Source organism: Ranitomeya imitator, chromosome 5 (assembly GCF_032444005.1).
Source record: "Ranitomeya imitator isolate aRanImi1 chromosome 5, aRanImi1.pri, whole genome shotgun sequence".
Lineage (NCBI taxonomy): Eukaryota > Metazoa > Chordata > Amphibia > Anura > Dendrobatidae > Ranitomeya > Ranitomeya imitator.
The window spans coordinates 480,854,888-480,869,831 of NC_091286.1; the positions used below are offsets into that span (position 1 = coordinate 480,854,888).

The 14,944-nt window shown below is 41.4% G+C and overlaps 1 protein-coding gene across 3 annotated transcripts in view; it reads left to right on the top strand.

Annotated features, from left to right (window-relative positions):
* The window catches only part of LOC138638232 (transient receptor potential cation channel subfamily V member 6-like), a 129,224-nt gene that overhangs the window by 92,648 nt on the left and 21,632 nt on the right, over positions 1-14,944 (top strand). For all 3 annotated transcript variants that reach the window (XM_069727381.1, XM_069727379.1, XM_069727380.1), the window contains 4 exons: positions 2,068-2,214; positions 4,552-4,752; positions 8,241-8,327; positions 9,288-9,364. In XM_069727381.1, the coding sequence (XP_069583482.1) occupies positions 2,068-2,214; positions 4,552-4,752; positions 8,241-8,327; positions 9,288-9,364 (512 nt within the window). The remainder of the gene's footprint in view (positions 1-2,067; positions 2,215-4,551; positions 4,753-8,240; positions 8,328-9,287; positions 9,365-14,944) is intronic.

Below are 14,944 nucleotides of genomic sequence, written 5' to 3' on the forward strand. Positions count from 1 at the left end.
TTATTATTCTGTTACTGGGATCTAAGGTGATAAGCCTGGCCTGGCATGTCAGAGTGAGGAGACTTAAATGCCATGCATGCTACTTCATGAAATTTAATATGCAAATTGCCTTTTCAAAAAGGGAGAGGACTAAACTCTAGTGCCACCTATTGGAAGTGGCAATCTTCAAGCAAGTCTCCTCCCTCTGATATGCCAGGTTTAGCTTGTCACTCTCCACAAGGAGAAACATTACCCTCTAAATCCCAGTTGTAGCCTCTCATACAGCCAAACCAGATCTCACACTTTGCCCTGACTTGGGGCAATACCTTGAAACACCATGTCTGCAAATTGAGATTTTGGTTTGGCTTTTATCGTAAGTCATGTGACAAGGCTCGTTAAAGGGTCGTTGACTTTTAGGATTGCTACTTCCTATAGGTGGCACTCAAGTTCTAGAGCTCTTAGGCTAGGTTCCCATTGCGTTAGGGCAATCTGTTTAGCGCATAGCGCTAGCGGATTGTGCTAACGCAATGTATTTTTGGGGGTCACGTTTAACGTCCCCGCTAGCACAGATCCCTGATCTGCGAGAGCGGGGAACGGACCTCGGGCGCGCCTCGGACGCTGCAAGCAGCATCCGAGGCGCGTCACAAAAGAACAGCACATCGCTAGCGCGTGCCGAAAATGGCACACGCTAGTGATGCGCGTTAACATTGCTGCCAATGGGTGCGGTAACGGACGCGTTGCACGGCGTTAATTTCGCCGTGCAACGCTGTCCATTAGTGCTGTCCCATTAACGCAATGGGAACCTAGCCTTTACTCTCTTAACCCTGCTGTTTTGGTCGCATTTACTATACACTTGTAGTGTTCCGGGTCACTATGACCCGGCTTATTAAACCTTGATTTTAGACACTCTAACTCCATTTTTTTTATACTTTTTGCTTACTAGACTGTTTGTGAACATGTTTGGTAGTAAAAAAAAAAGAAAAATGAACTAGAAATCTTTTTTTTGTTTTTATTCTGAAAAAACATCCATCCAATGAGCAAAACAAAAATAGAATCAAATCAAACATTTTGTTATAAAAAATTAAAGATAATAAACATTACAATGTGAATATATTTACATGATCATATAAATTTACGGATTCTTGCATGAAAAACAATACACATGATTTTTGCATAGAAATGTTTTACAGCCAGAACATGTTATACTCGTCTTGTTGTCACAAGTAGAAGGGCAATAGCTGCATCTTTTTCTTTTGATGCTGGAAGAGGCCATGGGGGTAGAAGCACACAGCTGCTCTCCAAAGAGACTGAAAGGTAACATGTCTGGGCTAGCATATGTGTACTGATAAGAGCAGAGAAGATAAGAACCCTTCTGAAAACAAGCAGATAAGCCAGGAAGACAGACTTACTTAGCAAAAAAAAATTATTTGCAAGACTTTACAGCTCAGCTTTACAAAAAAAAACGTCTTAGACAGCGCGTTCTGAGCAGTCTGTTCTGCGCATAATATACACGTGTAGTGCACACCTAGTGATCTCTCCGGATGCACTCTACATTTTAGAATAGACTGCACACCAAAAATAATCAATATAAAGCCATTTTTATGGTGCGCAGATCTCAATGCATACCCCCGGTAAAGCGCGTGTACGACCCCATTGAAATAATTTAGGAAATAAATCAATTGATATACAATAGTAGATGCAATAAATAGACCCAACTGAGGTTATAACTCCTTTATTTCACTGAAAATATGGCCTCACAGCTGTAAAAAACGATGTCGGGTCACTATGACCCGAACACAACAAGTGTAACTTTTTGCGTGTAGCAAAAAGTAAACGAAAAAAAAAAAAATACTCATAGGTAGGTCCCCCCAAATGAGGAAAAGTCAAGGAGTCTCAAGTTTTAGAGACTTACAGAAAAAAATCTACAGGGCCGCAAAAAGTCTGTTCGGGTCACTATGACCCGAACAGAACAGCAGGGTTAAGAGGCAATTTACACATTCTGCTACTGTCATGTCATAAAAATGCCTTTACCCTTAGTAGTAGGGAGCCTAGAAATATATAATGTTCAATAATTTTCATATTTTTCAGATGTTTAATTACTTTATGACAAAGAGAAAGCACATTTTCTGGTGCTTCGGACCTGTAATGTCCACATTGTACGATCTAACTGGAATCGACTCTTGGAAAGACAAATCCTCGGTGGTGGATATTATATGCACCAGTGACAACAATGCGGTGAGTCTAGCACCTTGGAATAGCAGCACGTAACAGCATTCATTGTGAGTAATAGCTAAAAGATTAAAAAAATAATGAGCTCTAAAACTCCACAGAATAATTAAAGCCATCTGGAGAGTTACTGAGAAAGTGACTGCAGTCTAATTACAGACGATGTACAGTGCACCGCTGATTGCGTTACGGTATAGAAAATTCTACATACGATTAAAAAAAACAGGAATAATTATAGTTTATAAAATGTTGTGTCAAGCAATAATCACAGCAGATCCTGTCATAAAATGGTAATAAAACAGGATAATAAAGTTCTCCGACCGATTAACCCATTCTGTAGAAGAACAGATAAGTAAAATACAGACTTCTCCTTGGCCTCTTATGTAGAAAATATTCACATTGGATACTATTAACAGATTATTGTAACACAAGCAGGTTCTCCCTAAAATAACAACACAGCAGCTCAAGGATACAGATTTATCCAATAAGGGACTACGAAGTCTAAGTTTATCATCTGAAGAGGACCTCTCACCAGGGGCTGGTCTGCAAATTTTGGTCTGGGCGGCAAAGGACAAAACAGTGGCTTTTGAACAGCGGCCCATCCTTCTTAGGTTTACCCCTGGCTGCTTCTTAATGGGAGTAGAGGATACAAGGCTTTAAAAAGATAAAACTGGTACAGTGATGGGATCATACGCACCTGTGCATTTCCAGATACATAGATATGTTAGTAACAGTGCACTCCTGTAAATGGTACATTGGTCAGTAATATAAGACTATAATAACCTTGTAATTTGTCTTCAATGTGGAATATCAGCATACCAAATAGTATTTAAAATTCACCATTGAGTTGGCTCAATAAATAAAACTGCATATTGTAACATATTCACCACAAATCTGATACTCACTACACAGATACAGTACTACAACCAAGCTAACTACATAGAAGCAGTAAAAGAAATAAACTTACTACGTGTACATAGATATGGTGCCAGGACCAAGTTTAAAGGGGTTTTCACACTCTGCCAATTATTCTTATACTCTCACAATTCCCTTCTATTTCCATTATAAGCAAGGGGTAGGGTGACCACATGAATGGGATTTGCAGAGATATGTCAGGACTGAGGTTAGCTTTTAACTTCCACTTGATTACTTATGCGTTCGAAGGCAGGGACAGTGCCACCAATGCTTATTGGGCGCAGGGCTCACATGACATATATCAACCTCAGGTGAGCCCAGAGACCGCGAGTGCCGACACCTCTGTAATGGTGCCAGCAAAGGAGGTGAGTACAAGTGTTCTATTTTATTGGGGGCAAACATCGGATTGTCCTAGTAGTGCCAACCCTTTAAGCTCTTATCAGTAGGATCCTCTCTCTCTTCTGTAGACTAAAGGGTAACCTCTTATGACCAGTGGGGTCCTCTATCTCCATCTCTCTTACCCTCTCTCTCCTCCGCCCCACATAAATCTTCTGAGCAATTACAAATTTTCCGGTATTCAAATTCACACTAATTGATTCACTAAAAAAAAATCAAATTTTGGATGAAAATTTGGCAAAGTCGATGAATTTGAATTTTAAAAGAGCAGTTTATCCGTAGTCTTTTCCAAGGGGGTGTGACTTACAGTTTAATACTTCACAGGCACATCCTGAGAGAATCCTGTAAGCCACGCCTCCTTAGTAAAGACCATACAAATTAGGATTAAATAAAAAAAGGCTCATATCTCTGGCACCATATGGTGGATTTAAAAATTACAAAAACATCTGAATAATCAGAGGAACAATAAGAGTAAAATATGAGCAAAATCTGGCTACTTTTGACCTGGTGACTGGTCCTCTTTAAACAATTTAATATAAAATTTCATGAACCAAGAATGTCTCAGACATAATGTAATATACACTTGCTATAAGAAACAGTCTAGAGTACAGAACGAGGAAACCGCGGTGTTATAGGAGTGAGGTTCTCATCCTTACCAAATACTCGGAACTCTCCATTTAGTATGCGGTATCTCACAGGAGATTGTATAGAAGCCAGAAAGAACGGAAAAAGAAAAGATTGTATTGGACCTGAGCTGACCTTTCATTTAATTTAAATTGTTCAATTTGTCCAGATGAAACTTACTTTCTATCCAACCAATTCTCTAACAAAGTGATGTCTAATCTGTTGTATTACAAAGTCCATTTTGGCTGCAATGAGGTTAATTTAGGTTTTAAAGGTTCGTCTGTTTTATAAAGAGAAAATATATAATGTCCCATCCTAATGAAAAAAAACCTCCTAACAGAGTCATCAGTATTATTTCACTCTAACTTCTTATTTGTTCCTTTGTATTATCCTTTTTATCTCCAACTCAAGGCAAGGAATCTTTTAGAAATTACACCTTTAAAGGAACTGCTTCAGTATAAATGGTCTACTTATGGATACAAATATTTTTTGCTGTGCACTTTTCTGTATATTCTCTACACGATCATCTTGACTTTATGCTGCATGCATCGGCCGCTAATGGAAGAGATCACAGATGGAGGAAAGAGAAAGATCATCACAAGGCCATTTTATGTAAGTGTTATATGCGCTATTCATCTCATTACAGCAATCCATCCTCATTGCAGAATGTCTTGAGACAGCACAATACAGTAATGCACTCATACATCTGTCTTTCAATGAATGACCCCGTTGCTAATAAAATGCTGCCAGGCATTGCTGCACAGATTAGAACCATTTCTCTAAATCCATAAATTAGTCCATAGTTTATTGCTTATTCAAGCACTAATTAAAAGCTTCCCAAACGCCAAGCATATGAAGTATATGTTTTGGATGAGTGTAATACCATAACTAGCTGCTGATAAACTATTATTAGGCAGTTTAAAAAGGGATTCTCACCCAGTGATAGAATAGCCCCGAGTGATGACATTGTAGATTTTCATTTATTATTTTTATTACTAACATTGCTGATAAAAAATATTATGACTATCAGTCCAGATCTATCTACCCGTTAGCTGAATATTTTGGCTAAAGTGATTCTTAATGGCAAAATGTTCGAGAACTTGGACTCCAATCGATCTCCAGAATGAATGTAGCTCTTTAGTGTTTTAACCCAGAGATTTGTAGATTAATTGGATAATTTAGGATTTAAAGGTTAATCTTTGCAATGAAGATGAAATAGACAGTATAATGAGCACATTTCAGTTTCTGTACTTTTTTTTTCTCTTCCTTCCTTTCAAGATTTATCCATCGATAAAGCTGAGGACTTATTTTTTTTAATGACATCATTCACTTGATCATTTAATGTACAGGAAAAGAAAAAAAGTCCCACACAGGTCTGTTGTGAATTCTGTGGCCAAGCTCCCTCCTTTGGTCATGAGTGGTACTGCGGCTGGTTCTGTCTATAAGCTTCCTTTGGTGGATGAGAGTGGTACTGCGGCTTCTGAGTTTCCTTCCTCAGGTGATGAGGTTAGGTCGTTAGGTGCTGCTCTATTTAACTCCACCTGGTGCTTTGATCCTGGCCTCCAGTCAATGTTCTAGTATTGGTCTTGCTTCCTCCTGGATCGTTCCTGTGGCCTCTCTATCCTGCATAAGCCAAGTTCTGCTTGTGTTATTTTTTGTTTGCTATATTTTCTGTCCAGCTTGCTATTTTGGTTTTTCTTGCTTGCTGGAAGCTCTGAGACGCAGAGGAGCACCTCCGTACCGTTAGTCGGTGCGGAGGGTCTTTTTGCCCCTCTGCGTGGTTGTTTGTAGGATTTTGTGTTGACCGCAAAGCTATCTTTCCTATCCTCGGTCTATTCAGTAAGTCGGGCCTCACTTTGCTAAATCTATTTCATCTCTGTGTTTGTATTTCATCTTTACTCACAGTCATTATATGTGGGGGGCTGCCTTTTCCTTTGGGGAATTTCTCTGAGGCAAGGTAGGCTTTTTTTTCTATCTTCAGGGCTAGTTAGTTTCTCAGGCTGTGCCGAGTTGCATAGGGAGCGTTAGGCGCAATCCACGGCTACCTCTAGTGTGGTGTGTTAGGATTAGGGATTGCGGTCAGCAGAGTTCCCACGTCTCAGAGCTCGTCCTTTGTTTTTGGTAATTGTCAGGTCACTTTGTGTGCTCAGTACCTCTATGTCCATTGTGGTTCTGAATTACCTGTTCATAACACAGGTCTCCATGGTGGACCCAACCCCTCCCCCCTCATAATTGTGTCTTTGTTTTCTGCATTTAATTTTGATGGTGTTCACTGTGCAGTGAGAATAACCCATTACCTGGATCTTACAGCTCAGTACAATTGCACGGATACCAAAACTATAGAGATTTTCTTGTTTTAATGTTTTGACAAAATTTTGAATAAACTGTAATTTTTCCATTGATGGAGCTGCGTGAGATTCAATTTTTTTTTATAATAGCAACCTGTAGTTTCTTTTGGTATCATTTTATGGTACATACATCTTTTTCATCGCTCTACATTTTTTGAGGTTGAGATGCAGCTTAGTCTCTGCCTCCAGAGATCCCACCAGTTTCGGAGCATTGCTTCCAAGCCGTATAGTGAATAGCTTGGAAGAAGGGCCTGGGGCAAGGTATTTTGGTTACCTGGGCAGATGAAGCCAATGGCACCCTCCACCTCCATGCCCTAAAGAAATGGGTTAGAGACTAAGGTTAACAGGACCCCTAATGCACCTTCCCCTCCAGTGTGTCAGGTAAGGCCTCTTTCGCACATCAGTTTTTTGCCTTCAGTCGCAATCCGTCAAATTTTGAAAAAAACGGATCCGGCGACTGATGCCGCTGGATCCGTTTTTTCTCATAGGCTTGTATTAGTGACGGATTGCGATGGATGGCCTCACGTTTCATCCATCGTTCGCTGGATCTGTTGAAAATTTTTGTCCGGCGGCTGGAGAAAATGGACAAAGTAACATTTTTTGTGTACGTCAAAAAAACAGACAGTGACGGATCCATCGACGTCCGTTGTTTGCGAGAATGGAAGTCTATGGCACCAGATCCGTCAAATGTCGTAATCCAGTGACGGATTCCATTTGTTTTTTAACTGAGCATGCTCCGATCCAATTAGCCACATCTGCTTGTCAGATCCATCCAAAAAATGGATCCATCTCATCAGTTTTTCACAATCTGCCACGGATCAGTTGAGCCAATGGATTGTGACTGATGGCAAAAAACTGATGTGTGAAAGGGGCCTAAGAAGCTCTGATGACCACTTTCACTAGAATTTTTCTTTTTTCACCAAAAAATGCCAGTTAAAGTAACAAAAAGTGGTGTACTTTACAGGTGTGACTTAATAGGGAATGCAATTTCAAAGTTACATATAGAATCACCCATTGTTTCCAGACCATTTGCACAATACAAAGATCAATATTCACCCACTCCTATATTTTAAATGTTAGACCCAATGATAGTCATGGAAACTAATAAAGCTTGGGGTTGTCCACTACTAGGATAATCCTTCTCAATCCTAATGTTTGCCTCCGTTAAAATAAAAAAGACCTATACTCCCCTCCCATGCCTGCAGTATCGGCACTCGCATTCTCAGGGCTCATGGAAGGTTATGTCATGTGAGCCCTGCTACAATTAGCATTGGTGTCACTATCCCTGCCTTTAGACATATCAGTAATCAAGAGGAACTGAGTGGATAGCGGCAGCTCTCACTTCCTGTTGATTACTTATCAACAGTATGCTGAATGCCTGCGGCCGGAGGAAGGTGACTGACGCCTCAGGCATTCCGCAATGTCGCTTTTTTGTGTTTATTTTTCAAAGTGCATCTCTTGGGGAGGCAAGAGGTAGCGCCTTAGGTGGGTGCCTACCCCTCGTCCTGGCCCTGTTGGCAAGTGTGCACTCCTTGCCCAGGTAAATCGAAAAGTTGCTTCTTGTACAAACACTTTGCAATTTTATCTAGTTTATAAGATGAGACATCCATTTAACTTTGCCCTTTTCCATTAAACGTGCACAGAAAAAATAGCATCTCTAAAAATGTTATCATAAATGGTAAAATTATTTTACCGGATAGTGAGGGTTTACAGTTTATATAAGGGTAAAGTATTTACTGTTTCCATTTTTAGGATTCTTACAAAACAAAAGAAGACTACCTTCGATTAAGTGGAGAAATAATTGTCATTTTTGGCGGAATTCTAATTCTTATAATTGAGGTATGGATTCTGGAAGCATGCTAAATGCAAATTAAAGAGGTTGTTCAGTGGAAAAAAATATTTTAAAAATTCAAATTAATGGAATTAAATAAAAAAATACAATTATCAATACTTACTCTGACCGATCCCTGCAGCTCCCATTACAACTCTTCCCTGGTCCCTGCTTCCTGACCCTCTCTCAACCCTTTGAAAATATTTGATAGAGGCTGAAAAATTAGTGTAACATTATATGTCCCATAAACTGAGATGGTAATGGGTAACCCATGCATCAAATAGGTAAAGCAATTTAAAGGTTTGTTCTACTAGTTTTATATTGATATGTCCACAGTATTGGTCCTCAATATCAGATCAGAAACTGTCCGAGTAGTGGTTGTGGGAAGGTTTTTAGTTGCAGAACAGCTCTGCGAACTGTGCAGTGTCCACTGCTAGGTACTATGTATCCAGCCACTAACATTTGCCACTACCGGGACTGAGAACAGCTGATTGGTGGAGTGTTGGAGTGTCGGACAGCTTTGGATTTGATATTGATGACCCATCTCAAGGTTAGGCCATCAATGTAAAACTTGTGGAACAACCTTCTAATTTCTGTTTGTAAATTGTGATTTTCTTTATAAGCTGAACTGAGTTGTAAAATAAATACAATAATTAAAGCAAATATGAAAGCTCAGCACTTCTGACAGCACAGTAATTTAAAATATGTCTTCATAGTATGAATTTATGTTCTTCCCAGGCTTGTGTAAATTTCCCCTGGTACTTCAGTTTTCTCAAACACTCGAAAAAACATTTCTACTGTGATAATGGTGTGATAATAATGGTGATAATGAAATGAGATTACTTGACCACAGTAGACTTGATCTAACCTGTTACGAAATCTGTGTATAATACTGATTGATATGGTGCCTATATAAAATATCAGGAAATAAATATTACATTTGTTTCTGTATTATATATACATTTTAGGTTGCTCAATTAGTCAGAAAGGGGCCAAGACGCTTTTTTGGAAACACAGTGAGAGGTGGACCATTTCACATCATAATGTAAGTGCATTTTTGGTAATGCTTACAAAATCTAAGGGTTTAGCCAAGGGGAGAGGGGAACATCTGAATGGGTCCCCTACCTAGGTAAACACATGTATAGGTGCACCAGAAGTATAGCAAATATTGTAGGGACCTTAATAGATGACAATGGTGTTACTAAATATAAAAGACTAGATCAATTTTACCACCACACAGTGACTACATGGTGGAAGATGTCACTTCTGCAGACTATATAGGGGTCACAGGTGATGCCATTACATTTCCTTTTCAGCCTTTTCCTTCCGGCCCACACCTACATGACTTCTTCCAGCACCACCTTGTCTGCAGAATATGCAACACAGACATTTGAGTTTTCAAATGTCCTGCTCTATCCTCACTTATCACCAACCTACACACACTCCCCATTCCTTTCCCCATAACCTGCACCTGCTAAGTGTATTTACTTACTGGACTTAAACTACTGTACACTACTTGGACAACCCCTTCTTGATCTATGGCCCCGATAAAATAAAAAAAACCTAGTCACCTTCCATGCTTGCGCCATTCCAGCGATTTAAGCACTTGTGGTCCCAGGGCTATCATGTGGTTGTTGTGACATGTGACCCTGGCCCCCAATCAATGCCGAAGTCACTGTCCCCGCCTTCGGACAAATGGAACATGAAGAGGGCAGCTGATCTCTCACTTCCTCTTCATGTTCAATTTTACAGGAGGAGTGAACAGCGACACCAGTGCTGATTGGGCACCGGGGTCACGTGTCACAACAACCGCACGGCAGCCCCGGGAGAGAGAGTGCCGACACTATGGAAACTTCGCCAGCAAGGTAGGTGAGTATAGGCTTTTTTATTTTATTGGGGCCAAGGGTAGGGAATGAGAAGAAGTTGTACAAGTAGTGGACAACTAATTTAAGGAAAAATGTTGTCATTGCTAAAATATCCCCACAGAAATAGTGGCAAACAACACCTCTGAAAATTGTCAGATAGTGGTCTAAAAGTAGTAGATCCAAACAGTGCCACAATTGGATAATAGTGATCTCCTTAATACTACATCTCTTAGTGCCCCATAAAGTAATAATGCCACCATTTGTCATCATTCCTAGTAATACTACCACTGTCTTGCCCTACCAACAGTAATAATATCCACTTATACCTCTTGATTGCCTCCTTAAAAAGTAATATTGCCCCTAATCAAAGTATATTTAAATCAATTTAAATCAATGCAGCTTATATTTTCAATATAGTTCAAGTGTGGTGGACGCCATCAGGCTTGGAGAAATTTCTGAACTCTGTATAGGACATGTTTGTATTGAAATGAAGAAAAAATATATATTTAATGGGCAATGGTGTTAAAGGGCATAAAACGATTTATAGCAACATACTATATTGTTGCCATTGTTTAGTTTTGGTCAGTGTGTGACGCCCAGGAGACCGGGATACCCAGCACCGGACCAATGGAGTCTGTCTCTTGAGGGGGATGTCACGGGTGGCTTGACCCGGTGCTGTGGCCTCAGGCAATGCACAGTGTAAGGGGTATCATGAGGGGACAGGCACTTACTTGATCAGCAGCAGGTTCTCCCAGCGGTGACGATCCCGATCCTGGATAGATGGCTATTGTCCAAATGAAAGACTGAGGCACTGAAACGTTTAACCAGTTTACTTTAACATAAAAGGATTTACAACCAGTCCTGTCACCGGAGTCTGTATGGGAACTCTAAGTTACTTTGACCCTGCCGGGGTCTTCGCCTCTTATTGTGCGCAATTTCTGCGTGGCCCTGCTGCTGTATGTGAACTGGCTGCCGGCCCAATCTGTCCCCTCCGGGTCCTGGTTCGACGGGCAACCCGAGTCCTTTTATCGGTTTACCCCCTCTGGGAGTACCGCTGAACTCTGTGTCTGTTGCTGCGTCCGGCCCTAGTGAAGCTGATATCACCTCACGTTTTTCCGGTTGCTGTATTATATATAATGAATACAGCCACGGATCCGGTATCCGTCTTTGCGCCTGTTCTGGGTAGTGATTAATGCTACCCGGTTCTCACAATGTCCTTTTTCTCTATCCCTCTTCTCCTCAGGCCGGTGATTTAGGCCTGGTAACAGTCACAGGGCTGTTAGAGATTCAACTGTATGACCTCTCACTTTCAGCTCCTTAGCCCAACTGCCAGTTCTTCTCTCAGACCAGAATGGATCAAGGGGAGTCTCTGGAGCTCCCCCTTCTGGCCGGAGGTGGTAGTGCAGTCTTGCTATTTTAGTATTTGCATTTACTGTCAGTAACTATTTTTGTGGCAAATACCCCTAGGGGTGCCACATTCCCCCTTAGTTAAGAACAGTACTCCGGGACTGTGGGACAATAACATTTTGAAATAACAATTAATATGTACAGAGTCTTAAAAATGAAAAGTTACAAAAACCACTCAAGGAAACAAAAATAGAGTTCTTTAAAAAGTCACTTCAAATAGCGTCCATTAATACAGTTCTATCCTTGAAGGTATTAGGAAAGGCACTGTACTTAGTGTCCAGGAATTTAGTTCCATTTTTCCAACGGAGTTATCAATATAAAGTCTAAAGAAAGTTCAAAAAGAGCAAAAAGCAAAGTTCAAAAAGCAGTCTTTCCGGAGCTTTGATTTAGTGCCTCCGGGCTGATAAAAAGTTCAAGAATATGCCTCAAGTTCATACAGACAAGTCTCTGTAGGCACTGGGCTTAAACGTTGCAGACTGATAACAATGACTATACTACATTTTCTGTTTAACTATATATGGCATAACATATATACAATTCACATTATGAGCTTTATAGTTGGTAATCTGCATACCTGGCCGGTAATTGGCCCTGGGTACTACGCTGTGATCTACGTAATAGCGGTATCTCTTCATGTGGTGTACTACTGTCTACTGCGGATGTAGTATCTGCCCGCTCTGCTAAAGATAATTCCATGACTATGGAGTTGGCAAGTCCACCGTGAATGAGATTACTCTGATCAGGAATCTGTTCTTCCTGGCCTGGAACCTCCTGTAGTACGGGGTCAGCCTCTTCCTGTCTTGGGACTTCTGGTATTGGGTTCGGTGTTGGATAAAAGGCCACCATGGGAACCACTACTGCACCATGGTATGTTAGTAGGGTTTTGGGAAAGTCTCCTATACAGGTGTGATACATTTCCTCTTCTTTTTCCTTTACTGGTTGAACCTGTATGGGTTGAATAACTTCTGGTTCTGGCTGGACAACTTCTGGCTCTTTCAATGCTTCCGGACACAATTTAAGATTGTCTCTTGACACTAGTACAGATGTTAAGCCTCCGTTTTTGCTAATGAGACACATTTTAGGATTATCCATTCTTGTTGGTAAAACTGTGTAGGGTACGGCTTCCCACTGATTGTCTAGTTTATTGGTTCGACGATTTCTCTTGAGCACTTGGTCACCCGGTCTTAATGGGGTCGCTAGAGCATTCTGGTTGAAAGTTCGCTCTTGTCTTTCTCTAGTTTGCTGAAGGCTTCTTTCCACACTCTCTTGCACTTGGCGATACTGCTTTTGCCCTATGATATCCCAATTGGAGTCTTGAACTTCTGCGTCTGGTTTCAGAATTCCCATTTCTAGATCGATTGGTAATTGGCCGGGTCTTGCACGCATAAGGTAAGCTGGGGTGCAGTTGGTGGAGCTCACCGGGACATGATTATACAGATCCACCAAGTCAGGCAATTTCTCTGGCCATTGATTCCTATCTGTCTCAGGTAAAGTCTTTAGTAGGTCTATTACAATATGGTTCATCTTCTCGCATAAGCCGTTTGTTTGTGGATGATAGGCCGTCGTCCGGATCTTTTTGCAACCATACATATTACAGAATTCTCTGAAGATCTCTGATTCAAAGGCTGTACCTTTGTCGGTGAGAACCTGTTCCGGATATCCATGGGGTCTACAAAAGTACGTTTGGAACGCTTTGGCTGCTGTTTTTGCTGTCAGATCTTTTACGGGTACTACTACCAAGAAACGTGAATAATGGTCCACGATGGTCAAGGCATAGACATAGCCGGAACGGCTTGGTGTCAACTTCACGTGGTCCATGGCTACAAGTTCAAGTGGTTGTTTGGTGATTATGGGCTGCAGTGGTGCTCTTTGGTTCTTTTGATCGTTTCTTCTGAGGTTGCACGGGCCACAATTTCTGCACCACTGTTCGATTGATTTTCTCATCCCGACCCAATAAAATATTTCTCTTAGAAGTACTTCTAACTTTTTCCAACCGAAGTGACCAGCACCATTATGGTAAGCTTCGAGGACCATCTTCACATCTTGTTTAGGCACAATAATCTGCCAAACCAATTCATGTGTTTTCGGATTGGTGTACCTTCTACAGAGCTTCCCTTGATACAGGAACATTTTGCCTCTCTCTTTCCAGAGTTGATGCGTCTCTTCTGGGGCATCCTCATCGGGATATGCACTTTGCTCAGTCAACAGTTCCTTCACCAACTTCACAGCCGGATTGCTGTCTTGGGTGTCAGCCCATCTATGGTGTGCTAACGGATTAAAATTCACCTCTTGTTGTTTCTGATAGGTACTTGACTGATGATGTTTTCCCTTGGGACGATGGAAGGCTGGTAGTTCAATTTCTTCAAGCTCCCCCGTTTCCTCTTCTACATCTCTCAAGTGTGGCATCCGGGATAGGGCATCGGCATTTCCATTCTTGCGACCTGCTCGATACTTGATTATGAAGTTGTAATTAGATAACCGGGCTATCCATCGCTGTTCTAACGCACCTAATTTGGCTGTGTCCAGGTGGGTCAACGGATTGTTGTCAGTATAGACAATAAATTCTGCAGCGGCCAGATAGTGTTTGAAACGCTCCGTCACAGCCCAAACTACTGCCAGTAGTTCCAATTTGAAGGAGCTGTAATTTTCTGAATTTCTTTCAGTAGGCCGGAGCTTTCTACTTGCAAAGGCGATGACTTTCTCCCGACCTTCTTGCTTTTGTGACAGCACCGCTCCTAGCCCCACATTACTGGCATCGGTGTAGAGGATGAAAGGTTGATGGTAATCTGGGTATGCCAGAACCTCTTCTCCGGTTAGTGCCTTCTTTAGTTGTTCAAAGGAGTCTTCCCTTTCGTCGTTCCACTGAAAAGGAGGGTTTCGGTTTGAAGGTTTCTTCGTCTGCCCTACCAAGGTGTCTTGCAAGGGTGCTGCCAACTTGGTAAATCCTTTTATAAATCTGCGATAGTAACCCACCAATCCCAGGAATTGTCTCACTTCTTTTGCGCTGGTAGGTCTTGGCCAATCCCTTATGGCGCTTATTTTCTCGGGATCTGGTGCTACTCCCTCCGAACTCACGATGTGTCCCAGGTACTGTACCTTTGGCTTGAGAAGGTGACATTTGGATGGCTTGACTTTCATGCCATACCTGGATAAGGCTTCGAACACTTCTGCCAGGTCTATTAAGTGTTGTTCGTAAGTCTTCGAGTAGACGATCACATCATCTAGGTACAGGAGGACGGTCTCGAAGTTCTTGTGTCCGAGGCAGCATTCCATCAGCCGCTGGAAGGTACCGGATGCGTTGCAGAGTCCGAACGGCATGCGATTAAATTCACATAGACCCATTGGTGTGGTGA